Below are 19860 nucleotides of genomic sequence, written 5' to 3' on the forward strand. Positions count from 1 at the left end.
AGTAGTATATGCTCTAAGTTCCGACCATTAGCTGAACGCAGCCTCTATGTTTTGTGTCTGTGCTTTCCTAGATGTTCTGTGTCTATGCCTATGCAATAACCTAATTCGTATACTACAGTAGTAACCTTGAACATGATTGTAAGGTTTTATGAAATTTTAAAGAGTTGGTTAATTTCTTAATTGTGTGTTTGTTTGTGTTGAAAATGCATAATAAACGACGAACTAGTCACACAGCAAATTTGAATTTTCGCCCTACTAACAATGACATAAATATAGATCAAAAGGGCACGAAACCTACCAGTGAACCCACATCTATTGGAGAAATATTTACCTTAATGGTTTTATATGTCTGCAAAAAGTCTCTGTTTTTTAACACAAATATAAAAATTGCAATTTATTTAGGAAGCCTTTTTCTAGTATCCTTAATAGCTGATGTGATACCAATACCTAAAATGTATCTATCAAGATCTGATAATATTTTCAATAAGTACCTTGTAAAATTTGCTTGGGGATGGAATCTAATATTGTTGATACCATTTGTGTTTTTTACATCTTTAATTTATTGCTGTGGACAAGTCCAAATGATCGTAAAACACCATTTACTAAGAATCGGAATAGCAACTTTTTTTTGGTGGTTTTGGACAACACTTTTTAATTACGTTGAAGCATCCTATGGAAAATGTGGAAACTTAAACTATTTTACAAAAGGTAAATGTTTACAAGCAGGACATTTATGGAACGGTTTTGATCTGTCTGGTCATTCTTTTATATTAATTTATGGCAGCTTGCTTATCATAGAAGAAACGAGAAGTATTCAAAATTGGGATGGAATTCGAGAATTCCTACGTTTAGAAGAACACTACAGGATGTCAAAAGAAACTGAATTTAATTCCAATCCGCTCCGGTTTCTTACCGATAATGAACTAAAGAAAATAAAGTTTTATTATAAAAAATACACACCGTACATCAGAGGTTTAGTTATTGTGATATGCATATTCCAAATTATATGGGATATTATGTTAATATGTACAATGCTATATTACCATGTAATGATTGAAAAGTTCTTAGGAGGAGTTTCTGCCATACTTACTTGGTTCGTCACTTATCGCTTGTGGTATTCACATCCGAAACTATTACCCAAACTACCCGGAGAAGGAATCTTCAGATATATTAAAAACAATTCTAAACAAAGCAGCACGGCTTCAAGAAAACCTGTTAATGTGAGTTGTGACAATTATGGATCACATTTTATGGGGAGACAGATATTTATTAAACAAGATTCATAACTTACAAAATGATAAATACTCACATATTTAAAATATGTAAATATTTTGTATATATGTGTCATATGACAAGATATTTAATGTCAATAAAACATTTATTATTAAAAATCTTTTTTCTGTGATAAGTAGATCTAGCTTTTTTTTAAATATAGACAACATCACAATAATAAAAAAGTACCTTGTGAAATAACTTTCATTATTGACAATAACTTTTATATTTTATTTCTTTTATTTTATATTTCTAGACCTATCACATATCCCTAGTAGTGCCGACTTGTTATAAAAATTTTGAATGAAATTAAGTGATCTTGTCGGTTTGCTGTGCATAATAAAATTCGTACGCTTTCTCCTCGAAAAATAAAAATCTATTTTCTATTGTATTTACTTTTCATGTCTGCGTGAACAGAAATATAAACGGTGGGGTTCCCACGCTATACATAAATTTTCACTTTAAAAATTGGTTATACAAACCTAAATTAGAATTTAAACTCTCCGTCACTTTCACTTGACAATAAGGCTGCCAAGCCGTTTTTGTCAAGTTGAGTTGGTACAACTGTTTTTTTTTTTTTAAAGCTAGAGAAAAATTGATTTAGCACATATCAGAATATTGTTTTGCTTTATATTTTTATAGGAACAAACGCTGGTTATATACAGGGTGTTTGTAAATAAATGCTAGCGAAATATTTTAGGGGTGGTTGCCGAACTTATTTTGTGAAAAAAATTCATATAAATGTAGATCGAAATATGCTTTATTTAAAGATTGTTTAATTTTTTTTTAATTCAAAGAGTGGACACCCGTATCTCGAAATTGAAGAATTTTTTACCCACATTCATATGAACTTTTTATTTTCAATGTTGAATTTTTTGTTTGACCAGAATAACGCTTTATTAAAAGAGACCTTTAATAAAAGATTAACAAAACCTACAATAAAATACGTTTTATTTTTTCCTCAAATAAGGCGCAGAATACGAAAAAAATTGAAGAAACCAATTTCTTTCAGAATTGATGGCGGATTTCTAAAAAAATATCAAAATGGGAAAAGTCAGTGGCATACCATTTTTTTTAATAAAAAGGCTGTGGCATTCTCGTGTTTCATAAAATAACTGGCAACGACCCTCTAAAATATTTCGCACTTATTTACAAACACCCTGTATATATATATATATATATTTAATGGGAGCGATAAATAAAACTTCAAAATTCAAAAATCTTGCATAATCTATATTATTTAAAATCATTTCTTACCTCAATACCTATCAATTTAATTTAAAATTTCACTAAAATTGAAGAAAATAAAGTAATAAAACATTTTTGAATCATAATAACTTGACTTTTTTTAGTTTGTATATGTTCAAGGGTAGTACTAAAATATTTATTCATATACTGAATAATACTAATATTCCATTTCTTCTACTTCAGTATTATCGGGAACAGAAGCATAAATTTTTCTCAATTTCTTGTAGTGTCTCTGGTCCTGCAATAAAATTAATGATTATGATTATATTGTAGAGTGCGTGTAATTGCCTTGCTAGGGTATCTCGGCTGGTTTTTGCGAAGCCGCAAAAAAATCATATCAAAGCAGATTTCCAATATTTTTTTAGTTTTAGAGATCAATTTATTAATATTAATTAATTATTATAAAAATCAAAATTTTGATATTTTAAGTGACCCCTATAATTGCCATGATTAGACTTTTTTCTGAAATGTAACATTTCATTTTTTTTGTATAATCCAGTGGCGTACTTAATTCTTTTTAAATCTTATGATAAATATTTTTATAATAAATACTTTTATAAAGAAAAAAAATCGAGGTACGTAAAATGACATATTATTTGTTAATTAATAATTAATATTTTTCTTAATTTTTTTAATTTTATTATGGCGGTCGTGATTTTTGGGTTAAAAATAATAGTTCAAATAATAAAAACTTTTAATTGTATTAATTTCGCATTGCATGAATAGTGTTTTTTTTTTATTCCAGGTGATGATGGATAGTTTTCCACCAGAAAATGCAATACAAGAAATGGAGGTTGAAGAAAATTCTACAGTACGCAATGATCGTGAAACTGTTTCTGGCATAATGGATGTAGATGAAACACAAAAAAGTTTAAAACATGAAGATAATGTGCTCGATGTAAACCAAAATGTATATAATGTTCCTGGCGTGATAATGGATGTAGATGAAACACAAAAAAGTTTAGAACACGAAGACAATGTGCTTGATGTGAACCAAAATGTAAATAATTCAATTAGTAATGCACATACTCTGACAGATCCGAATGGTTCAACACATAGGCAGCTGGATTCTATTGATAATGAATCTATAGTACAAACGGAACTGACGGGTCCAGTTTTAACCAACAGAAATTGTTATTTAGATACTGATGGTGAAGTAAAAAAATCACTAAACAAAAGATACCGGAACCAAAAGTGAAAAAAAACCGAATGGTATTCCAGACGAAAAAAACAGGCTTTAACCCTTTCGCTGCGCAATATGTCTGAACGTAGCTACCGCGCCATGCGCGAAAGTTTATCGCGTGCGAATATATACGTCTGGAGCAGTTAGACCACTTATAGTTTTACATTATGTTGTGTTAAATTACGATTTACAATAAATTTTACGATTTTATTTTGAATAAAATACAGTATATGTGCTAAATAGAAACTGAAAGAAACATGAACAATCTTGATATTATTACCAGTACCTCTTTCCATAAAAATATTTGTCACAATCGGTATAAGCTCGCCCGCAAAAATTCGCCTTACCAATTGCAATGACCGAGTCACTGATGCGCATGGTTGCGAATATATACGGTTTGAGCAGCCTGATCCAATTTAACTATTCATGCGAATTAATCCGTCTGGAGCAGTTTGAGCCCTATAAATTTTTAGCGAATATATACGTCTGGAGCAGTGAAAGGGTTAATTAAAATTAAATATCGAGTAGCAATGGTATTCTAAATTATAGACTTAAATTTTGGCAAGATTTAACAATTTATGAAACAGATACTGATATTGATATTTCAAACAGAGAAACTATTTTTTTTTCAAATGTTAAATTTTTCAGTTAATTCAAATATTACAAACATATAAGTTAATTTACCTTAAATTAATAATTTTATGATACTTAGATATTTTAAATGTATTCCTAAGTATATTTATTGCAATATTATATTTACTATGTTTTTTTCCCAGTGAAATAAAAAATTAGTTTATTTTATTGACAAATAATTTTTAAGTAGCAACTAAAAAATTTCTATTTTACTATTTAATTATCTAATAATTAATATTTTTATAACATTATAATTAAAAAAAAAACCTTTTATCTTCCTGATTCAAATCAAATTTGAAAATTATTTGACTGAATATAATTTCTAGTAATAATTGAAAATTAAAAANAATTGAGCCCTCCCTGAGAAAATATTCAAATCTCAAAATGCCCGAAAAAATTAGCTTTTATTTTTCACGAAAACGGTTAAACTTAGAAATTTGAATTTTGGTACACATTAACCCTTTCGCTGCGCAATACGTCTGAACGTAGCTACCGCGCCGTGCGCGATTGTTTATCGCGTGCGAATATATACGTCTGGAGCAGTTAGACCACTTATAGTTTTACATTATGTTGTGTTAAATTACGATTTACGATAAATTTTACGATTTTATTTTGAATAAAATACAGTATATGTGCTAAATAGAAACCGATTACCAGTACCTCTTTCCATAAAAATATTTGTCACAATCGGTATAAGCTCGCCCGCAAAAATTCGCCTTACCAATTGCAATGACCGAGTCACTGATGCGCATGGTTGCGAATATATACGGTTTGAGCAGCCTGATCCAATAACTATTCATGCGAATTAATCCGTCTGGAGCAGTTTGAGCCCTATAAATTTTTAGCGAATATATACGTCTGGAGCAGTGAAAGGGTTAATTAAAATTAAATATCGAGTAGCAATGGTATTCTAAATTATAGACTTAAATTTTGGCAAGATTTAACAATTTATGAAACAGATACTGATATTGATATTTCAAACAGAGAAACTATTTTTTTTTCAAATGTTAAATTTTTCAGTTAATTCAAATATTACAAACATATAAGTTAATTTACCTTAAATTAATAATTTTATGATACTTAGATATTTTAAATGTATTCCTAAGTATATTTATTGCAATATTATATTTACTATGTTTTTTTCCCAGTGAAATAAAAAATTAGTTTATTTTATTGACAAATAATTTTTAAGTAGCAACTAAAAAATTTCTATTTTACTATTTAATTATCTAATAATTAATATTTTTATAACATTATAATTAAAAAAAAAACCTTTTATCTTCCTGATTCAAATCAAATTTGAAAATTATTTGACTGAATATAATTTCTAGTAATAATTGAAAATTAAAAACTGTTAATATCTCAAAATGGCCAAAATACAAGTTATAGTGTTTCCGATATCAATTGAAGAACCAACAGATTGATAGTAAGTACCAGGTTCAGTTGCTGACGCAGCAACTCGGCATTGAAATATTTGAAAAACTTGTTCCCATATTTATTTAGCCATACCCATATACAGGTCTGGTCGAACTAAACGTGGAGGCGATAGAAATGTAAACGCTCAGTTTAAGAATGCGAGCGCGGGCAAAGGAAAACGATCAAAGTTGCATTGGGCTACTGGGCAATAAATCACAGCAGATGACAAGTGGTTGATAAACTGCCCAGCAGTGCAGTGCAGCAATGCGGAATTTGGTGTGATTCAGGTAATTTTAATTTATTATAGGCACCTCCTATCAATCATTCATGTTACAATAATTGTGAAAGGGAGAAATAAGAGAGATATTTTGTTTACTAATATCACAAGACATTTTACCACCAATATAATAAAATTGTTTGAGGACAAAAATAATTAAAATATGTTGTTGGCCAAATGAGCATATAATAGAAATTTTCTATACATTATATACAAATTATTATAATTTTTTTTATGTTTAGCAGAAAATTTACACATTATTAAAATGTTAATATTTATAAAAAATAGCCACTACAAAGTCATCCACAATATCAACATTTTTAAAACATTATAGGTGATGACATGATCAGATATATTTCCAATTTTGTTGTCTATTTTTAATTTAGAACAGGTAGAATTTAATGGTTGTTTAATTTGTAAAGTGACAATACTGCAAAATCATTTTAAAGTTCCTTCCTCGACATATTAGAACTTGACATGAACAAAGGTTGCCAGTTGTATAAATTATTATAAATTATGGATATTTAAGTTAAAAATTTCAACAAACACATATAGGTTTATTTACTTTCGTTTGTGGCTCATAAGTTCAAAATTTGCATTATGAATTCATTCTCATTATTATAAATATTTTAACTATCTTAGTATGTTTAAATTTTGCTTGTAGAATGGAACCTCAGAATTTCAACTTCAATATTCTACAAATTTGATTAGTACTTTTTATTACCAATGAAATTTCTAAGAAAGACCTTATATTCTGTTCGATTTTTTTAAATATTTTAAACTGAGCTTATAAACAGATAATAAATCGAAAATAACTAAGCAATTTTTTGTTAGGAATATATAGTTTTAAATATGGAATATGTCAAAAGTTCAAAAAATCATTGGTACAGAAATTTTTTATTTAAAAAATTTATTAAAAGTTTTACGCAATGATTTTTTGAACACATTACCTTGGATTTTACCTTTAAAAACCGGAGTATCCTCAAAAGGAATGACACATAAGGGTAGTTACATCAAATAATACTAATCACGAAAACCTTATTTCTTTGAGACCATAAGAAAAAGCTGCAGAAATGTATACATAAGGCCCTGGGGGTGATGATGAATAAAGTATTCGACTTTTATGAAATTTTTGTCGATTCTGACTGGCATTAAACATAATAAAACTAAGTTTGACCGTACAAATAACTACAGATTTGTGTTCAGCACCATCGAAAATATTGGGGATATGAAAAATGTTTTGACAATTTGGGTGGGTTACACTATAGTAAATAATTACCAAATGTTTACCTTTTCTGACACAGAGGGTCTTATTTTTTTGATAGCCTCCTTAAAATGTTCCATTGTAACTACAACTGGGACATCCGTATTTATTATATTATGTATCATAAAGTCCTTTAATGCAGTAATACTTGCTTCACGAACTAAAGCGGCCAAATCTGCACCAGTATAACCTTGACATTGTTCGAATTTGGCAATTTCTTCAAGATTGACATCCGGTGCCATGATAGGAGTTGTGCCATTCTGTAATTAAATGAAACATACTCAAACATTATTAAAAATACAAATATATTAAACAAAAATATTCAAAATGAAAATGTATGGAAAATTAAAATTTTTTTCTTCATTCGTTACACAGTTACGGATGGATATTTACACTGTACATCGATTATCTAGTTATCATTTTTAAAAACCACTCTGTATGCCACGAAATGTGTCAAAGCAACAGCCCACACCCCAAAAATAATTAAAATGGATTAACGTGTCAGCTCTTTTTGAATCCAATATGTGGTTTTCCATTATACATGCACGTACAGGACCCTGTATAAAGATCGTCTAAAAAATGTTATTAAACTGAAAGAGGAGGTAATAAATGTTATTTTAAGTAAAAATATTCATATCAATATGTCTGAAAAAGCTTAGTAAGAAAATTACATTGCGATAAGAGTGCACTGCCAAAATACAAGTACATTAGATTCAATTAAACTCAGTACAGATTTCTAGATTTATCAATCGGAATAATCTCGAAGAAATAGTTTTTCTCATGTGCAAAGACAGAGAATTAAGAGATAACTGAGAATTCTTTTGTATATAATAAAAAAATTGTCTGTGACGCCATTTTTTTTAACCCTTTCGCTGTGCAATATATCTGAACTTAGCTACCGCGCCGTGCGCGAAAGTTTACCGTGTGCGAATATATTCGTCTGGAACAGTTAGACTACTTATTTTTTTACATTATGTTGTGTTAAATTAAATTAAAATGTTTAAACGTTTCAAAATAATTGTAATAGTTTAATTATTAATATTTTATTATAAAGCAGAAACTGAAAAAGAGATGAACAATCTTGGCATTATTACTAGTACCTCCTTCCATAAAAATAATTGCCACAATCGCTATAAGCTCCGCCCGCAAAAATTCCTTATACCAGTTGCAACAACCGAGTCACTAATGCGCATGGTTGCGAATATATACGATTTGAGCAGCCTGATCCAATTTAACTATTCAAGCGAATTAATTCGTCTGGAGCAGTTTGAGCCCTATAAATTTTTAGCGAATATATATGTCTGGAGCATTGAAAGGGTTAAGTAACTTAAAGTTAGAATTTTTTGAAGCAAATAAGTGCACAAAATAAATCAAATATTGAGTTTGACACTTTACCGCACTTTATTTCTATTTATTGACAAATTTTTTGGGTTGATTCATCTGGCGCCTGCCACTCGGCACTTTGGCGCTTGGTTTCTGAATCATACTGAAAACACCACGTTTCATCACCAGTCACAATGTTGTAAAGGAAGTTTTTGTCCTTTTTGGACTCCTTGATGATGTCTTTGGAATGTTGAATTCTGAGCAATTTTTGGTCATCAGTAAATAGCACACACTTTTCGATACCCAAAAGTTCAGCTAAAATGGAATGAATTGATGTTTTTGAGATGCTCAATTCCAATTCCATGAATTTCAATGAATATTTTGTCTGATGTGAAAATTGAAATGTTTCGGTAAAAGTTTTACCAAGTTTAAAACAATGCTCTTTGTTCGATGCTAATTTTTGTACCAATGACGCAAACATAATGTCACTTCAAACACAATAACTTCATTTTTATTCGTCCAAATGTCACGAAATTTTGAAAATACATCTGTTAAGGATCTACCTATCCGGCCCATGTAACTGCCAATAGATGGCCTCACTTGAAATACCTATTTTCATGGGCGTAGCCAATGGGGGGGGGGGGGGGGCAAGGGGTGTGCAGGGCCCACCCCAGAAAGCCCGCTGCCTACCCCAGAAAAAAAGATCCAGTAATATCATCTTTCTCATATCGATAAGTCGTTAACTGCGTGACATTTTTTTTTTAATCAAACGGAAGAGTGTTTAGGTTTTGAAATTTTATATCGGTAAGTCGCTGATTGCGAGACCTTTTTTTTAGAAACAAACGAAAGTGTTTAGGTTATGAAATTTTATATCGGTAAATATGAGTAAATCGCTGATTGCGTGAGCTTTTATTTTATATTTTTTTTTAGGGGCTTCCATAGAGCTTGCAGCCATGTGCCCACCCCAAACAATATCCTAGTTATGCCCATGCCTATTTTTGAAGAGCCGTTTTTTGATTTTCAGTCAGTACCTGGTTCAGTTCGATCGGAAGGTTATCTGCAGAAATATCGATGCACATTTTCGTAATATCTCAATTTCTCTGATGACACTCGTTGCCATAAATGATGTTATTCACATCAAAAATAAAAGTAGGAGTGGGACACTGAAATTTCGCACTTTTTGTTGTTTTTCTGAACACTTAATAGTATTTTGTAATACCCCTTGTAAAAAAATGGGCAAGGCAAACCTAAACTAAACTTCTCTAAAATTTCCTTTAATCTTTAATTAAAACATAAAAATTTTCCAAAAGTTCAGAGAATTATAAGATGGCCATGCAGAAAATATACCTTTAAATGTATTTTTTTATTTTATGGAATATTACTTAGAATCTAAACCATTCACTCTACTTACTTTTGTTATTGCTCGTAATATGTCGACACGATCACCGGGCGTGGGTAATCCCACATATAATATTTTATCCAGTCTGCCTGGTCTCAAAACAGCTGAATCGATTATGTCCGGCCTATTACTCGCCGCTAAAAGAAACACTCCTCTCCTACTTTCTATTCCGTCCATTTCAGTTAACATTTGATTGACCACGCGTGTGCTAGCACCACCCTAATGAAAAATATGAGTAGTAATTATAAATAGCTCTTTTCTAACAATTACCTCTCTCGAATTAGACCTCTTAGGGCATAGCGCATCTAGTTCGTCAAAGAATATCACGCAAGGCGCTGAATTCCTTGCTCTTTCGAAACAAACTCGAATTGCCCTTTCACTTTCGCCAAAATACTGAAATTAGAAAAGAACGTTAGTATTTACAATATCCCCGCTTTATAAAAAAAAAAGTAGTTTTATTCAGATAGTTTGCTTACCATATTGAGAAGTTCAGGTCCTTTAACAGATATAAAATTAATCCCCGCTTCATTAGCAATGGCTTTAGCCAGAAGGGTTTTTCCACAACCTGGTGGCCCACATAGAAGAACCCCAGTGGGGGATTTAATGCCCAGCGAATCAAACTGCTTGGAATATCTTACAGGTGCCTAAAAATTTCACAACTTTTAAGTTTAATAAAAATGTATGTAGTTATTTGTTTGTTTGATACTTGTAGTACTGGAAAAACTACGCCAGTTCTTTATCCGAATTTGTAGGTGCTCGTAAAGTATTTTAAAAAAATACAATATCCAGGCCTATAGTCACTTGCCTTGACTGCAACAACCAATGAAGTTAAGGCACCGAAAAGTTCTCGCCCATATTGCCAACTTTACTCCTCCCACCTAACATGTTCACCTAACCTCACTGTCGATTGTTATGTTACCAAGTTTCACAACAATGAAATTTTGTATTTTTAACATGTTTTGGAATAGTGTTTAAAAAAATAAAGAAAGAAACACCTGATCTAAAGACACTATACTGTATCGTAGGATAAAGTTGGGTACATTAATGAATATTACAGTCCTCTTTGGCTTTTGACATCTGTCATTTTCAAATGCCGCATATCTGTAAAGTAAGAGTACTGAGACTTCGGTGCTCTATGGTTTTTGTTTTCGACAAAGTTGGTAACACTGCATTCAAGGAAAAGTGTTGGGAGCAGAACGCGCGTTCATTTGTCTCAATTAGTTGAGAACTGTTGTTGTAATGGCGTGTTGAAAAAATAGTGCTGCTATTCCGAATCTCGCCAACTGCGAGGTGAAGAGCATAATCCGGTTTCTTATTGCAAAGGAAAAGGCGCCGTTACAGATTTTTAACGAAATCAAAACTATTTATGGGGGTGGCGTGATGAATCGTACAGTGGTGTCCTGAGTATAAAGCTGGCAGAACGAATATTCATAATGACCATCGATTGACTTTAGACGAGATAAATGCAGTACTGAATCACTTGGTTATCAAAAATTGTGTGAGAGGTGCATACAAAAACAGCTCACGGATAAACACAAAGCCAACAGAATCGCAACTTCACAGGAATTTCTCGAGCGCTTCGAACTGGAAAGTGAACCATTCTCGACTGTATTGTGACTGGCAACGAAACATGCGGCCCATTACACCCTTCAGACGAAAAGACAATGAATGCAGTGGCGACATCCATCTTCACCATCAGGAAAAAATTGAAAACCGTTGTTTCGGCTCGTTGTTTGGGACCATAAACGGATTCTCCTCATTGACTTTTTGCCTCAGTGGAAAACAATTAATGCTACGAGGTACTATGAAACCCTGAAAACACTATGGAGAGCGATACAGAACAAAAGAAGGGGAATTGTACGCGAAGCGCAGATGGCTCCATCTGTCGCGCTAACTCCCAACTGTACCATTCAAATGGCTACAGTAGGAAGCGGCCTGCTATATTGCCAGGTACTTTGTTGCACGACTGCCACCCACAGAGCGCGAAACGCAATGTTTTAATTATCAGTGTTGCGAGAAACAACTACTCCGTGAGTTATATGCCCCGCCCGGTATTGAATTATACCCGCAACACCTAGTGCAACGGCTACGATCGTTAGTCAGTTTAACCCACCAGGCACAGACTGGTTTCAGACTTATTAGTCCTCATCAGTGTGTCATAGGTGAGACAACTGACGAACGATCCAGCCATTATGCGGTCATATCCTTACGAGAAGGAGGTACATTGTACGCGGAGAAGAAAGGGAATGTTAACGAAGAGAGTGTGACGAAAATATCAGATTTTTATATAACCACATGACTATTTTAGTAATTGCAAACAACAAGAACAAAAACGAACATTACGGTGGGCCTGGGGGCGATTCTGATAGCAAATCCGCCCCCACAGAGCCTATCCTGAGAGCAAGAAGAGCAGATCAGAGATTCCTAGATTGGGTACACTTTATTTTGTAATTAGAAAGATATTCCCGCTAATGTAAAAATTATCTCTACTCACTACTATAGACATCTGTAGTTCCTCCCTTATATCCCTTAAAGAGCCAATGTCATTCCATGTAACGTCCGGAACTGTGGCAAAACCCTCTCTTTTTGCTGAAGGTTGGACTAACTTCAAAGCTCTTTCAAAATCGTTCATACTTATGCACAGATCTTTCAACTGATGTTCAGAAAAAGGAGACTCATCGTGCAACCAAGTTAACAGATCCTGTAACGGTGAGAATGGTTGAGTTGGGTTGCTTGATAATTTTTCGTGTTCATCTGTAACAGTTTCACTCTTATCTACAGGTAAGTTCTGATCGGATGGTTTAATTGTGATGTCATCATCGATAATGACGACTGGATTTTCTATCTGTTTTTCGGAGGATGTTAGGTCATTAGTTATGTTGTCCACAATTATTTCTTGAGATTTAATATTTTCCACGTTTTCCACGTTTTCGGGAATACAACCTTCTGTTACATTGGCTAATTCCTGTTTCGCCTTACGAAGCTGCTTTATATCTTCAAGTAGCCTGTAAGATAATACGAGTACGATTTTTAATAATATAAACATTTTACTTTTATCTATTACCTATTTACGGCCAGCATTGCAGCTTCTCTTGTTAATGATATCAAATCAGCTCCCACATAACCTGGAGTGTAATTCGCAAGAAGTTCAAAGTCAAAGTTTTCAGATAACTTCAGCTTGGACGTAAGAAGTTTTAAAATTTGAGCTCGGCTTTGAGTATCAGGAATACCAACGGATATCTCTCTATCAAATCTACCAGCCCTTCTTAATGCGGGATCTATAGAATCCGGTCGATTTGTGGCCCCAATGATTAAAACAGTATTTTCACCGTCATTTAATTCTGCAATAAAAAAAAACAGCTACTAAAAATGGAATATTAAATTTCACTGCTTTTTAATGTAAAACAAATTCAACTCGTTTTCATATTTAAAAATTTCACAATATACATATAGTTTCTGTGATATTTTTTACCTCAAGTATCAACAACAAAACAAAAAATTTAATCTCTTGAATAATTAACACACAACAGAAGGTGCTTTTCATAAATATGGGATCTCCGGAAACAGAATAAAAAATTTAGGGCTCAAAAAAAATAATGGTGCAAGTTTTTATATACACTAATGCAAACAATTAAAGGGTCAAAAGAATTTCCGAAATTTTTCCGTGGAAAAAAATTGAAATTATTTCTCAGAGAAGAAAAAGGGTAGCTTTGAAAAAAACTGTTTTTTAAGTGATTACAGACTGCACAAAAATTAAATAAAAATTTATCTCAAAAAACGGTATGAATCGGGATCGAAATCTATTTTGGGTCAACTTTAATTTTAATTTAATTAAAAATTGGTAGGACGGAAAAGTCGAATCGTGTTGGAAACAATTGGATTTTGTTTTCTTCAATATCCGGAGCTTTTCCAAAAAAAAAAAATATTTTTTTTTTCATCAATTTAAACGTTACTTGTGGTAAAAATGTGAAAACCTAAAAAAAAAATTCATGATTATGAAGTGTTTAAGCTCAAAAGACGTGACCCTTTAATTTTTTTCAAATGTTTGACTGTTTGAAACAAAGAAACGGTTTGCTAGATCGAGATGAAACTTCACAGGGTTCTTCTGGGTATATCGAACTGTAAAAGTCATGCTTAACATTAGTCATTTCGTGAATAGTTCTAATTTAGTCGTCAATTTTCTAAAAAACCATAAATTACCCTTTTTTCCGTTTTTTAAAATTCGAGTAAAAGATGAAAAAAAAAAAAATTTTACGCAAAGTTGTGGCAGCATCTTATAGGAAATTTATTCCAGTTTTCGAAACTGCCCTTCAATTCTCTGTAGGACCAATTGTCACCGAGATATCGATGATTGAAGACAAAAGAATCCTTTTCCATTAAAAATCCGATATTTCGATGAAAAATGGTCGTATCGAAATTTAAAAAAAAAAGGAAACTGAAGCTGAATAAACAAGCTATCTGGTCCATGCAATGACAGCTGAAAATAATTTTTCCAAGTCCGTGGACTAAAAAAAATTATTATTTATATTCTTTAAATAAAAAAATAAATTACCGTCTAAACAGCTCAATAGCTGAGCTACTATTCTCCTTTCCATTTCTTTCTGTGCATTCTGCCTGTTCGGAGTAATAGCATCAATTTCGTCGATAAATAAAACACAAGATGTCGTTTTCGCTTGGTCAAATAAATCTCGTATTCTCTCTTCACTTTCACCAGATATTCCCGCTATCAATTCTGGTGCGGCTAATTTTAGTAAAGGTATGTTCAGTTCCTGTAAGAAAAAGATAACTCAAAATTTATTTTTGTAATTCTCTATAATGCTGTTTGCTAACGTAATTTTTGCATGCATAATTTTTTTAATTTAAAATTAATTAGAATGGTCCAGATTTCAATCGGAAAACTTCACCAGGTGACGAAACAAATAGTTTACTACCAGAAACTCAAAATTTCGAATACTAAATACTTAAAGACTTGTATTGTAAATTTATCATTTTTTCTATAAAAATTTTAAATATAATATATGTAATTGCTTATTATGTATATGAGTTATAACAACCATAAACAAACGGTCCGCTGAAGGTCGTTATAACCGATTTTCAATGTAGTTACAATTTTTTTATTTTACAAACTCACCAAACAGCTGAATAAATCAAAAATAACCTTAAAGTGTTCATTATACAATTAAGTATATGCAAATTTTTTGTAAGGAACATGATTTTATTTGTAGCGTAACTTACAAAATAAAAATTTCTACACCAATAACTGTTTGATTTAATAATTACATTGTATTTAACAAAAAAAAAATCCCACAGATTGTTTTTGTGAATGGAACAGTGTTAGAGTGATTTTCAATTGGAATTAAATTACTGGATTTTACACCATATTTAATATTAAAGTGTTAATTACATATTTATTAAATTTTTCATTATTTGCTGCTAAAAAATACTTTTATATTTGATTTAAAAAGGTAACAATCGGTAGTGCGGACAAGTGGTGATACAACTTACTATACTAATAGAGTGGCCTGGTGTATGCCACCCAGTGTGAACAAAAATTTAAGAAAAAAATTAAGACGAAAATGACAATGTCTCCTACATTTTAAATACTTACCCCAGCTATAGCATTCGCCAATAAAGTTTTCCCACAACCTGGAGGCCCATGCAATAAAAATCCTCTAGGTGGAGATATTCCAATGTCTTTATATACTTCAGGATGTTTAACATGTATTATTAACTTACAAACATCTTCTAACGTTTTGTCCATACCAGCAATATCTTTAAATGTATAAGTGGCTTTTTTAAAAATCCCTACAGATCTTTTTTTCTTATTTTCTCTACTTGCAGGAACACTAATATGCTCCATTTTCCTCTTTTTAATTTCTTCTTTTTGTTCATTCGCTTCGACATCTTGTGAGACAACCCTTTTTCTGTTTATATCTTTTTCAGAGTAATTTATTTTTTGTGAACTGTTATTTACTTTATTATTACTAAAATTGGAACTCTTATCTGAATCTTCACTGCTAATATCTATAAATTCATTTTCTTCTATAGCTTTTGTTGGAGGCGTTCTGTACATATCCACAAGTTGGTTATTCATAGAGTTATTGAGCTGAAGTAAAAAAAATATATGTATTGTATGTATACAGCATATTTGCGTTCGAAGAATCACAAACTTAGAAGCACCGTCACTAAGAACCCAGAATTTTGATACCATTGAGTGAATATTCCATCCCCATTGAAAAAAATCTGGTAATTAGAAAATTATTTATAGAGTAATTGTATTCGTGAAAACTACTGTTTACTTTGTTTAGTTATAATATTGTTATTTCCATTTTTTTAAATTAAAATCTAAAATAACTAATATAAAACTATTAATTAAAAAAAAAAATTTGAACTATCGAAAGAGAAAAACACTACATAAATTTTTAATGATTATCTACGGAACAGTGAGGAGGCACAGCGCTATAAAAAATTTAATATTTTTCGACTTAAAATAGTTGCGGTGTATTTGAAATTGTATTTGACATAAAAAGTTGTTTCGATTTAAAATTGTAGTCCTTAGTAATCAGTACCTGTCTTACCTCCACCAAAATATTAACAGATTCGATACCATTTGAGTAAACTTTTACATTTAATTAGATAAATTTTAAACCCAAGTTTCAGTAACTTCGGTTAAAACTTTTTAGAAATGTTTCGTGGTACATTTCTAAAATTCAAACTGTATCTAGAAAATCAATGACAGTACTCTTGGTTTACTGAACTCTTTTGGATTACATGATCCAAAGAACAAATGCATGAATTTATGGTACGTATTTAAAAACCATAGAAACAGTCATTACTACAAAAAATTATAAAAGTTGAATTTAACGTGACCTTAAATTCATTTCTATTAAAAAATGCCAATCTAAATATAAAGTGTTTAAAAATTCTTAAGTGATATAAAAAATATTTAATATAGAAAGTACTAGGTACATTATTATTGGAAATTATATCCTTGAGGCATATCTATTTGAATTTTTTTAGTTTACCTTCAGAGAAAAAAATTAATAATGGATCAAATAAAGGCCTTGATGATTACTTTTACGTAATTATCTATGTTAAACCTAAAATTTTGCACTGAAATGATTTTCTCTTTCAATTTGAAACCAAAACATAAATATTTGCCTAAAAAAAATTAAAATTAAGCAGTTTGGTGTTATTTAAGCTCTTTTGGCAGTGTTTACCTTATTAACAAATGAAGTTTTTGATGTGGTGTGATTTTCATTTATAAAGTCAGTTTCTTCTTCTGAACTTCCTGGGTCCTCTATACCATAATTTCTTAAAACTATGGAGTATGCTTTACTCACTGAGGCACGAAAAGCACTTCTTTTCCTTTTAGCATATTCTTTATATTTCTGTTGTAAATCATCGGCCATTACATTTATATCCACGTAAGTTTTATCCACGTTAGATTCTAAATACTAAAAAAATATATACAGTGTGTTTCACTTTGGACAACACCACCCCTATATTTTATGGCAACTAAACTAACAACTAAATATTTACTATAAATTTGATGCAATTTTTACATAAAGTTTTCCAAATTCACTTAACTACACAAATAACGAATAAGGATTGTCACAAGTTCGGTAGTCAAGAAAGCTAATAACTTGTATTTATTTAAAAAAAAGGTGGAACTACAATGAAAATGTGGTGACAAATAAATGTTCAAACGAAAGAGTTTGCTATGATTTAGTAATTCGTAACAGTGCCAATTCTCTTTGGCATAATGTCCAGTAAGGATCTACAAAACTCCAGACTGAAAAGTTTCCTGGATTTTTCTTTTAAGATCAGGAATTGTCCTGTGTAGCAATGATCTATTGTTGTATCATAATGTTTCAGTGAATTTAGGTCTGGGCTGCGGAAGCTTACGCTTTTAACATCATCGTCTCAAAACCATTTTCTGTAAGTTTGGCCATATAAACCAACTTGTTGGAAAATAAAATTACTGTCAAATTGTTCCGGTGCAGTAAATTAGTCTTCAAAACATCTCTCCATATTTATCTGCATTAACAATGCTGTTACTGAAGTCTAGTCTTCCTACCCCCTATGCCGATATCATGCATTTATACAAATCCTCAATACCGTCAAACTTGGAATCATCACTGAAAATTACTTCACTTTTGATTTAAACCAGCTAAATGCTTTTTCGTCTTGAGTTCCATCAAATATAGTTTTTCTTTTACATTGATCAAAAAAATCATTATTTAGCTATCGTCGTTAATAATTATTGCCATTAAGGGTACTTTACCTTGTGAAAACAGTAACTTGAATTGCATATCCACTGGCAACATTCGATATGTTAATATTTGTTTCTTGGTTCTACACCACGGTAATTTTTCCTACAACAGCCCTTCTTCGGCTTTTGCAAATGTTATCAAGGGGTTTTTATCAACTTTGGTGGTCGACCAGAGCTCAGTATGCTTTAATTATATCTCCAATTGTAGATTTTGTCATATTCACTTCGTCAGCAATTTTTCTCATTGATGAAAATGTTCTATTAACCTGTTTACATTTGTTAAACAAGACCTTTTTTGTAAAAAAAAATTGGGGATGAAACAGTGAGACATTCCTTAAAATAATCCTAATCAAAGATGTGGGACTGAATAATACTGCATAAATTAGTATCCAGGTGTTCTAAGTCTAAGTTTAAAATATGAATATATCACAAAGAACTTTTAAGATATCTCAAAAAAAAATTCTATTATCCCTTTTGAAGTGGAGTATCTCCCTTATTATCAATTTTTGGAAAACTATTTATATATAGATGTAAATCTATAATTTTTTTCAAATTTATAGTATGCACTGAATTTGAATTTGTCGTTTCCGCCATTGCACAAAAAACCGTTTTTTAACAAGTTAATTTACGCACCCTGTACTTCTTAAAAGTTTTTGGACCAATATTATAAGATCTTTTTTGTTTAAATTTTCTACTGCCTATTTCAATCGGTATTAGAACACACTGTATGTTGCTATGTTATCTTTTATATTTTGTTTGTTTACCTTTTGTACTCGTGGAATAATGGTAGGATCCGACATATACGGCATTCTTTGCATTTTTTCAACCACTATTATTGTCACATTAAAAAAGAATTGGCTACGTATTTATCAGCTTTTATTTACAGAAACATTTTAATTTTCGTTATATGAAGACAGCAACTCACACAACAAAACATAAAACGGACATGACACCAACATTAAAATTAGGTTATATGCGTTTTTCGTTGTTTGCTTTGAGGTTATGGTTTTAAAGCGGTGATGCCAGATGGGCATATTTGAAGCACCTGGATATTTACCGCGCGCCATTATTCTATGGCTAGAAATTGGCCTCAATGATTTGGGATCGAGGGGGATTATCCCTCTTTATCCTGCCTCATCTCGTGTAGGCCTGGACAGCCTTCGTAGGTGGGCCCCATCCGTCGTCTACCCCGACCGCAAATGCGGCCGGTGTAGGCGCTTTGTGGGACCTCCTTTTGTCCTGGCTGGGCCCCGCCGGCTAGGGCCCTTTCTTCTGGCGCTCTTCTTGCTTCGCCGGCTCGTCTGTGTAAACCCCGGGGGTAGTGTCATGTTTATGTGTGGTATGGTTGGGTAGGGTAGTGCGGCTATGCAGCCTGGGATGCGCTTTGCTAAGGTGGCCCTTAGGCTAGCGCGGGAGGGGAGGGGTAAGGAGGGTATGGGGGGTGTGTATGTGTGTGTGTGTGTGTCGTTGTCTTCGTTTCTTGATCCTGGCTGTCTCTGAAACAGAAAAGGTTAGCGGGCAGGGGGGGGTCATTGGGGTGGTCACCCAGGGTCAAAAAGTTGGTGTCTAG

At 32.0% G+C, this 19860-nt stretch overlaps 2 protein-coding genes across 3 annotated transcripts; one reads left to right on the top strand and one right to left on the bottom strand.

Moving 5' to 3' along the window:
- Positions 1-99: 99 nt before the first annotated feature.
- LOC108911156 (FIT family protein CG10671) lies at positions 100-3818 on the top strand. Its single transcript, XM_018716005.1, has 2 exons — positions 100-1169; positions 3302-3818. The coding sequence occupies exons 1-2, from the start codon at positions 204-206 to the stop codon at positions 3716-3718; spliced, it is 1383 nt and encodes a 460-aa protein (XP_018571521.1). The 5' UTR covers positions 100-203; the 3' UTR covers positions 3719-3818.
- LOC108911155 (nuclear valosin-containing protein-like) lies at positions 2593-19276 on the bottom strand. 2 transcript variants are annotated; one of them, XM_018716003.1, is made up of 11 exons: positions 19055-19276; positions 17236-17472; positions 15624-16121; positions 14568-14784; positions 13080-13356; positions 12510-13020; positions 10492-10659; positions 10286-10408; positions 10028-10234; positions 7320-7553; positions 2593-2758 (listed from the first exon to the last, which is right to left on the bottom strand). In XM_018716003.1, exons 1-11 carry the CDS (start codon positions 19106-19108, stop codon positions 2678-2680), a joined length of 2607 nt encoding a protein of 868 aa, XP_018571519.1. In that variant the 5' UTR covers positions 19109-19276; the 3' UTR covers positions 2593-2677. The 2 variants fall into 2 exon arrangements, with proteins under 2 accessions (XP_018571519.1, XP_018571520.1); XM_018716004.1 differs by lacking the exon at positions 17236-17472.
- Positions 19277-19860: the final 584 nt, after the last annotated feature.

Source organism: Anoplophora glabripennis, unplaced genomic scaffold (genome assembly GCF_000390285.2).
Source record: "Anoplophora glabripennis isolate ALB-LARVAE unplaced genomic scaffold, Agla_2.0 scaffold239, whole genome shotgun sequence".
In the NCBI taxonomy this organism is placed as follows: Eukaryota; Metazoa; Arthropoda; class Insecta; order Coleoptera; family Cerambycidae; genus Anoplophora; species Anoplophora glabripennis.